Below are 9231 nucleotides of genomic sequence, written 5' to 3' on the forward strand. Positions count from 1 at the left end.
TAAAGGAAGATTCTTTGGCACTATTTCCACCTAAAGGTGGGACTAATGTTCTTCCTCTTCCCACTTTGGTTTGGGTGGGTTCTGTGTGTGCTCAGTCATTAGCAATAGAGTAACACTTTGCCAGATTCTTATACAAGCTTTAAGAGATTGTTTTCTATTTTGTGTCTCGAGTGCCCACTTATGAGAAATTACATGTTCTGAGGCAGCTTGAGCTAGGGCTAGCGCTTCCCACCTGTCTAGCTGAAATGCAGACGTGTGAATGAAGATGCCATCCTGGATGCCCAGTCAGAACCTTCGGATGATACCTGACTCGGCTGTCATCTGATGGCGTTACTGTGCGAGGCTCCAGGAAAGAATTGTGCTGTGTGTCTGGAAAGGACTGTGAACTGTTTGGAGTGGCTTATGGGGCAGCAGTGGGTTACGTCATAGGATCCCCCGTTTCCTTCAGGCTTCAGGGTGACGGGATTACAGGCATGGTCACTCCTTTCCTATAGTCTGGATCACAGTAAACCCTCAATAGATATGTCTCCTGCCCTGTCTCTTCATGTCCCCCGCCCCCCCACCAATAATTTGGCTTTCCAAAAAATGATAACTAAGTGCTATTATCTGAGGTTCATCAGACACAGGTGGCGGCTACTGGGGAGACATATGTTAACACGCCTCCCTTTTTGCCATTTTCCTCAACTTTCTTCTCTCTCTCTCTCCTGTGTTTTAAGTACAGCCAGTTCATTTTGACTTAAAGTAAAAATACTAAATTCAGTCTCCATGATGCAGACAGAAAAACTACAGGTTTGGTTAGTCTCGTGGTAATGAAAATGAAACATCAGAAGCTAAAACGATTCAAGGCAAAATTCCCTCTGAGAACTTTTAACATGTCTGTGTGTGCAAAAAGCAGCCGAACAAACACTGTAGACTGCGTAATTATTTCCCATGTAAACACTACAGAATTGCAGGCTAGGGGGGGCCGAGGGTTGAAAGGGGCCCTGCTACCTGTAATTATAGCTTTGCTAAGCTTGATTTTATAGACTGGCAAAACTCAAGTTTGATTTAAACCACACAGAAAGACATGATGCAAATTGGACATGCCCTTTTCTCCCTGACTCAGACAGCTGACCTTACTTCATTCCGGCCTTCTCCGTAGAAGGCAGCCTTGTACAGTTATCACTCATCCTGTGTGCCTACTGATTAGGCTATTCATCCCAGAAGACTTCCCAATACAGTTCGACAACACCTTTCTATTTCCTTTCCAATTCTTTCAGCCCTTCAAACTGTTAACAGATACGGAGTTCCTCAGTCTGTCCAGGGTAGGGGTAAATCCTACTCAGATACCTGGTGAATAAAGTCCAGAACGGAAGATGATTCAACGAGAAACTGTTGCTACTGGCATCAGCACCTTTTACATTTCTACCTGTAATAGGGGCATACAAAAAGTCACTGGCTTCGCTCTCTTAGGCGCCAAGATATCAGGGCCTGACGGTTGTAAGGTGGTGGAGGCAGCGATAAGGTCTAGAAGGTTGCTGAAGTTGGCATCCGGCCAGCCTTTGACGGTGCTTTTCTCTGATGACAGCACGGGTGGGGTGGTCGGCATTTTATAAGTGCTGGCCCCACATCTTCTTGGCGTCAAGCCACTTTTAACTAGTCACGTTTATCTAGCCTTGTGACTAGACTAAACGCGGGGCCCTTCTGCCTCCCAGAGAGTTCCATCTAAGCTACAGTGACTGTTTTCTTACCATTTCACAGCTCCAGGAGGAGCTGGGACTGGCTGAGAGGTACAAGCTTGTTTTAGTGACTTGGGGGTGCAACACCTGCTTTCTGCGGTGTGTGTGTTCTTGTGAGCTTGCACAGTCTGCAAGAACTAGAGCAAAATGGATATTTTGCTCCAAAGACAAATGCCACACTTTATGGCAGGGAGGGGTGTCTTTGTTTACAGATATAACCCAGCACAATACTTTGGATGTAGCCAAGTAAGAGAAATCAACGTTTCCAGCGCACGAACAGAATACAAAGCCGGACCTCAGGGTAGTGGCTATGGGCCTGTCCCGTTCCCTGTCAGGTTCCTTAGGGTCAAAGGTGGAGAAGCCAGTTAGATGCAGGCAGCGGTCAGCGTGGTTAGGGGACCCAGGACCCAACAAAGAGAATTCCTCTAGGGACTGCCCTAGGGAGGCCCGGTGGCGAGGTGGGCAGACAACGATGGGTGCCCGTAAACCCACCCGCGGATCTGAGACCCCGCAGATATAACAGGTCTCTCACGAGGATCTTAGACTTCGTAGGCACAGACAGATTCCCCACGGGGACCCAAGACCCAGAAGACACGGCTGTCTCTCACGCGGATCTAAGGCTTGGTAGAAACGGACAGATCCTTCCACGCGGATCTGAGACCCGGTGACCCTGCAGCCACCGGTGGGGCCTCGTGCTAGCGCAGCGGGAGCCGGCTGGATCCCGCACGTTGCCTCCCTCGCGCCCGCCGCCCTGCTTTCCTCCGGTCTCACGGGGCCCAGCACTAGCTCTGCGCTTCTTTGTGGGCGTAGCTTCTCTGCGCAGGCCGAAGGCGGGGCCTCGAGCAGGGCGCCCAGGGATTGGCCATCCTGGGCGTGGGCGGGGCCTGGGCCAGGGAAAATCGGCGCCCGGCCGCTTGCCGCCCCAGCTGCGAGCCAGAACCGCTGAGACCTGTGTCCCATCGTTCTCCCTGGTACTTTATACCGTCCCCGGCCGTGCGGCGTCGGACCTGCTCACCCTCTCCGCGCAGTACTAGCCGCTCCTGTCCTCACTTCCCTTTCCGCGCGGGTCAGCCCGGCCGCAGCGGCGATGCGCCTCATCCAGAACATGTGCACCATCGCCGAGTACCCCGCCCCGGGCAGCGCCGCTGCCGACTACTGTCTTGGGGCTGCGGGCCGCCGGCTCGTGAAGATCGCCGTGGTGGGGGCCAGCGGCGTGGGCAAGACCGGTGAGTCCAAGCGTGGATCCTGCTTGGATGTGGGACGGGACGCGGGGATGGGACGTGGGGGACCCCCGCCCGGACTGGAGACGGGAGAGGTGGGCGTTGCAGTAGAATCGTCTGCCCCTTCATGCCCCTGCTTCAATTTAAGGGGGCCACTGGGGGTCATATTGGCCCGCCTACTTTCAGGTTAGAGTAGAAGTTTAGGGCTTTGAGCCTCTGGCAGGTTCTGGGGCAGAACAGAAAGTTAGTTGACTACAGACCCTCCTGGAGTTCTATAAGGTTAGGTAGACATTTGCCAGCTGGGCTCAAAGGAGGGGCTGGGCCACACACCCTCCCTCCCCACTGGCAGAGCTGTAATTCACCCGGCTTCTACCCCCTAGTGTCTGGCAGAGGGGTCAAGGAGCTACAGGGCAGGAATTTCTCTCGGTGGCCGGCTGTGACTTTCTTTGGAAGAGTTGTGTTCCTGATGGGGGTGGGGTGGAGACCCATGTAACTTAGTGGGTTAACTTGTTCTCCTTTCTCAATCGCAGCTTTGGTGGTTCGGTTCCTCACCAAGCGATTCATCGGAGACTATGAACGCAACGCAGGTGAGGAAATACATTGAGGAAAATCTGTTGGGCTTGCTACTCTCATTTCTCAGTGCCTTCAAGGACACTTCCTTCGGAGTGACAGTGGGAGCATCAGGATTCTGCCACTTCCAATTCTGCACGCCACCCCCCACCCCCAGCTGCCATCTGGCCTCATTCCATTCCAGGCCCATTCATCATTTTATCAAGTGCCCGAAAGTATTCCCAGTGGTATGTTTTAACTACAGGGTCCCCAGTTGGAAGCACCCTTTGTACTCCAGGGGCTTTTCCTTTCAAACAGGCCTGCAAAAGTCATAAAAAAACAAACAAACAAAAACCCAACCAAACCCAAAAACCCACGGACCAGCTCCTCCCCCACCCTCTCCCTCTGCTGGCTGCCTTTCAGGGGTGACCTTTCAAAGCAAAGGCCAAAGAAGGGTAGCTGCAAACCTAAAGTCCTTTCCTTAACAAAGAGAAAGAACTTGCTGAGGATTTTAGAGGCCAGAGCGCCTGAAAACTGAGATGACAAACACTTCATTTCCAATGGATAAAAACAACCACTGTCCCAGGAGGTTTCAGTACTTTCTGACGATGACCTGCGAGCAAATTGCTTGAGTGGGCAGACTGTGTGGAGTACCTGCTGGGGATTGAGTGAAATGAGCCATAGAAGCCACCCCAGGCCGAGACACGGCAGCCTCCTGCTTTGATACAGCCGCTCATCGTCATGGCAGTTTTAGGCCAGGCACGTTAGCTGTATTTACTAACCATATTTGCCTAGGAGTCTCTCCTATCCAGTGGACAAAATATGGCTGATTAGAGAATGATAACATACTAAAATAAAAACAGAAGTTCTGCACATGGCGGGCCAGAAAATATTTGCTTCAAGGAAATATTCTAAATATGGAAACTCAGAATAAAATTAGACCAGCAAGTTTCTAAAAACCCACAAACCTTGACCTACTTTTGATAAGTCTACTAGCATGGGGGCTAAACTTGCAGCTGGCCTTTAAACCAGATCTGAAGTAAGCTCATTAAATAGACAGGAACTACTTTTCTTTTTCCTGTGTATATTGGTGTAGGCTATATGGCATTAAAAAAAAACCCACATTTCATAACGTGATCTCTTTTCTTTGCCTTCGTAGGTAATCTCTATACCAGACAGGTCCAGATAGAGGGCGAAACCCTGGCCATACAAGTCCAGGACACTCCAGGCGTTCAGGTGAGGAACCGTGATGCTGAGTGGGTCAAAGGGGAGACTGGTTCATCAGCTGAAGGAAGACATGCCGTGGGGAGGTGTTTGACAGTTTAATTGTACCTGGCCTGCGGTCAGCCTTGGCCTGGCTTAGTTTGGGAGACTGGGGAAGGGCAGAGCCCCTTCTGTAGGAGGAGTCACTTCACAGGGCGTGGGGTGTGGGCAAGCTAACACTTGGAATCAACAGTGTTTCCTTGCTTGGGTTTTTATATTCGTGCCTTGGCATTAAAAACCAAACATATGGGTCCAGTCTCCACGCCCGGAATCACGTTTTATGTGGTGGGAAGTTTCTCTGTAGACAAAAGAGCTCTGCTAGTGTTTTTTTTCCCTTCCCTGTCCTGCACTGGGCAGTTATCCAGGTTTAAATGCTTCCCGCTCCTATCTTTGCTTCCCCAGACTCACTGTCTAGCCAGTTAATTTCCCATTCTGTGCAACTACAAAGTCTCCCTGCGTGGAGTTCTCTGCAGTCCATTTTCCACTTGAGTGTGGTGAGCTGCCCTGTTACTTATCCCAACTCCGAGCAGCTGGATCAACATTTTGTCAAGGAAGCCGAAGCGTGGGGATAGGACTTGTTTATGACCCTAGCCTTCCATCGTCACTGCACAGAGTTCTTTAGAATTTAGATTTCTCTGAGCCCGAGTTCTGTGCAGCACTCACCGTTCACCTTGCTCTCTCGGTCCCTTCAGGTACATGAGAATGGCTTGAGCTGCAACGAGCAGCTGAATCGCTGCATTCGCTGGGCAGATGCTGTGGTCATCGTCTTCTCCATCACCGACCACAAGAGCTATGAACTCATTGGCCAGCTCCATCAGCATGTCCAGCAGCTTCACCCGGGCACTCGGCTGCCTGTGGTGGTTGTGGCCAACAAAGCTGACCTGTTACATATCAAGCAGGTGGACCCTCAGCTTGGACTGCAACTGGCCGGCATGCTGGGTTGCTCCTTCTATGAAGTATCTGTCAGTGAAAATTACAACGACGTCTACAATGCTTTCCACATCCTCTGCAAAGAAGTGAGCCACAAACAGCAGCCCAACAGCACGCCCGAGAAGCGCAGAACGTCCCTCATCCCCAGACCCAAGTCACCCAACATGCAGGACCTGAAAAGGAGGTTCAAGCAAGCTCTGTCTGCCAAAGTGAGAACTGTCACGTCTGTCTGAAGTGTGATTCCTTGAGGGGGTTTGGTCTTCTGGGCAGAGGGCCTGAGGTTCTTAGGCAGGACCACTGCAGGCAGATGACAGTTCATGGTTCCAGAAAGGGCTGCAGCAGAGGGGCCTGAGGGGCCTGTGGAATTCTGCACAAACCAAGTGTTTGGAGCCCGAGGACAGATGGACGGCTATGTGACTTTTCTGCCTGGTCCTTTACCATGAGGATGGGGCATGTTTTTGTTCCTCACTACCTTATAAAATGGTGGTTAGTTTTGCTAAATACATTGACGTGAATTAGGGCGGGCACAAAAGAACCGGGGAAGCATTCATAGGCTTTCTCTCCCGTCTCCATTTTTTTTCTCTCTCAAGAGGAAGGGTTGCTTTTCTCAGTGTCTCCAACATGCTATCTTTATGGGATGCCTGACTTGAAGGATACCCAGATTTCTTTACAAACAAAGAGGGACCCTCCCCACCCCATAAAGGTCATATTTTCGGGCAAAATATTCTGTGTACAGATTCCTGTGAGCTGTGGTCTACAGGAAGGTGCTAGATCTCCTGGTGCAGGATGGGTATACATATTGAGTAGCTGTGAAAAACTCAACCCAGGACTGCCCAGCTGTGACAGTGTACAGTTGTTTGTTTGCTTTTTTTGTTTGTTTTTTTTAACTGTGGCATCAGGTACGGAAAAAAAGTGTTAATTGATGGTGGTGTGGTTTGTGTGAAAGACTCATGGCAGTGACGTTGGGTCGCTTCCTGGGCCTGGCTGAGTCGTGGCTATAGGTGGCTGAGATACTGAAATGCTGTCTTATCGAGTGACCAGATGCGGCCTCACTGCCAAATCCCCTACACCGATGCACTTTATGAAGCCAATAATGCTTTGGCTCAAACTGTAATTTATTTTATGTACAATAAATCTCTCATTTGATAAGAGCAGCCTTTTGAAATGTTTGCCTTCTGTCCAGCAGAAATTGTTTGGAACCCCGTGTTGACTGAGCATGTTGAGTCAGGGGAATGTGTCTTCCGGGCTCGATCTCTTATGCCTCACAACCTGTGACCAGTGATGTACATTTTATTATCCTGATTTTACACATTGCAATATATCCTTGCAGAACAAGTTCAGTAACGTGAGGGCTCCAACCCGTGAGCACTATCGAGTGTAACTTGGTCTTTTATTCCAGAGTTGCATGTCTCCTACTCATTTTCTTCGTGGTCCTCTGGGTAGACCTAAGACAGCTGTCTGTGCGCATCTTAACCGAGCCTCTGGGGGCAAGCGTGCTTCTCCACAGATGAGTGCTGCTTCATGTGTGACGGTTAGCGGAGGTTTTCCAGGCACGCCGTGTCTCCAGACTATCTGTCCCCACAGGAAGAGCTCACAACCATTGATTTGGAGCTCTTGTCACATGTGTGCCACAGCTGCCGGGCCTCTCCCTTGTGCTGCCATTTGAGCTTGTAAAACCTTTCACGCAAGCTCAATGACTCTCCATCACAGTGGGCAGGGCACTGTCCTTCCATCCGGGCAGCACGTTCCATAGTGGTCTGGGCTGACCCTCCAGAGAAGCCTGTGAGGAGGGGCGGGGGAGCGGCTATCACGATTGCACCATAGAGCGATGTCCTGAAGCTCACATAATGGAGTTCAGCCAGTATCTTCCGACTAGTCCATGATATTCCTCTGTCATGCTTCATATGGAAGACGCATGCCACAGAGTGCGGAAGTGAGATGTGTTGGCAGTCTGCTGTGATACAGGGCCGGGTTATTTAAGCTCATTTTCCCAGGGGAACATCTGACTGCTCTTGACAGTGACATTCTGACATTTATGTTTTGTTATACGTAGAACTTGTTATTAAAAAAAAACCCAACTCTTCGAACCTACCCTCACCTCACCTCTGGGAAGGGTGTGTGTTGACAGCAGGGTGGAGCATGGTTTCCTCAGAAGACAGAGACAGTACAAGGGCAGAGACAAGATCTATATTCTACCCAGTCTTCCTCTGGTGTGATTGTTAGCAATGCTCAATGAGCGAGCAGGTCATCTTTGCACATTGTCCCTGGGCTCCCCCATGTTCTGAAATGGGAGACACAGAGCTTGGCAGAGGGTAGATTTTTGTGCTGAGTGGAGCCAGCCTTCTACCCCTTACCTGTCTCCTCCTCTCCGCTCTTCCACCTCCATAGGGCTCTGGGTGGTCTCTCACAGTCTAGCTGCCCTGCACCTCTGGTCTCCTGCTCTTGGTACGGATGACTGCCCCCAGCCCCTCAGCCCTTACCCCACGCATACTCAGCCTCTCACTTGGCCTAGGCGGGTCTTTCGGCTACGAGGGGTCCTTGGCTGCAGAAGGATGAAGTGGGGGGGGAATGAGACTAGGAATCTCTGATGGGAACCACCCATGTCCAGGCCGCGTCTCAGCGGGACTGGGCTTTCCACAGCTCCAGACAACTGTGCTCTCAGCATAAGTTTGGCACAGTGTTCAGTGCTTCAATAATCTCATCTGTTTCCACAGTAGCATCTCTCCACTTACCTCCCCTACTTACCCTCTCTACAAACTCTGGCTGAGAAACAGCCCCCCCTCCTACCAGGCAGGGGTTCCTATGAGTCTGGGGCAGAGGAGGGGAATGAGAGTTTATTGAGTATTTGCTACATGCCAAATTGCACATGCTCTCTAATCTTTGGGAGACCCCGAGGGTCACTCACTAGTTTAAGATGAGGAAACCAAGGCCTAGAGATTATGTTAGCTTAGGGCCAGATGGTAAGAGCACTCTACGTCACTTACGGACTGTCTGGGCACCAGCAATAGGAGATGTCTGTAACAGGACATGCTACACATTAATTTATCTCTCTTTAGTATCCTACACAGGAAAGGAAGCAACAGGTTGGGCTCAAGAAGCTGATCTGAACCCTACCCTAAGCCATTCTGATACCAAAGCTCATCGTTTCCACCCCTTTACCCCCCAGACAGTTGTGGCTCTGGGCCTTCTCCTGACCAGCCAACTGTCCTGGCTCCGCTTCCCCAGCTCCCTCCACCTCCCTTCTGCTACCAGCTTGGTTACTGCCTGGGCCTGGGGCTCCTGGCAATTGGACCACATCTGCTGTTGCCATTAGCCAGAGGCTGCTGGCTGCCTTGGCCTCCAGCCCCCTCAGTAATAAAGACGTCCAGGTTGGAGGAGCTGCCTCCCAGCCGGTCTGTCTCAGAGCCCAACCCACTGTGCCCACTGTGATGGAGAGTCATTGAGCTTGCGTGAAAAGTTTTACAAGCTCAAATGGCAGCACAAGGGAGAGGCCCGGCAGCTGTGGCACACATGTGACAAGAGCTCCAAATCAATGGTTGTGAGCTCTTCCT

The 9231-nt window shown here is 51.0% G+C and overlaps 1 protein-coding gene across 1 annotated transcript; it reads left to right on the forward strand.

The window, feature by feature from the left end:
• The first annotated feature begins 2649 nt into the window (after positions 1-2649).
• Positions 2650-7018, forward strand: Rasl11b (RAS like family 11 member B). The gene is made up of 4 exons (XM_005359345.3): positions 2650-2944; positions 3469-3525; positions 4647-4723; positions 5443-7018. Exons 1-4 carry the CDS (start codon positions 2806-2808, stop codon positions 5911-5913), a joined length of 744 nt encoding a protein of 247 aa, XP_005359402.1. The 5' UTR covers positions 2650-2805; the 3' UTR covers positions 5914-7018.
• Positions 7019-9231: the final 2213 nt, after the last annotated feature.

Source organism: Microtus ochrogaster, linkage group LG1 (genome assembly GCF_000317375.1).
Source record: "Microtus ochrogaster isolate Prairie Vole_2 linkage group LG1, MicOch1.0, whole genome shotgun sequence".
Taxonomy (NCBI): domain Eukaryota; kingdom Metazoa; phylum Chordata; class Mammalia; order Rodentia; family Cricetidae; genus Microtus; species Microtus ochrogaster.

Bases quoted from the DNA above. Each gene is read 5' to 3' on its own strand.
- Rasl11b (XM_005359345.3), top strand. From the start codon at position 2,806: ATGCGCCTCATCCAGAACATGTGCACCATCGCCGAGTACCCCGCCCCG. The intron at 3,526-4,646 runs GTGAGGAAATAC...TTGCCTTCGTAG, and splicing joins AGACTATGAACGCAACGCAG to GTAATCTCTATACCAGACAG. The intron at 4,724-5,442 runs GTGAGGAACCGT...CGGTCCCTTCAG, and splicing joins AGGACACTCCAGGCGTTCAG to GTACATGAGAATGGCTTGAG.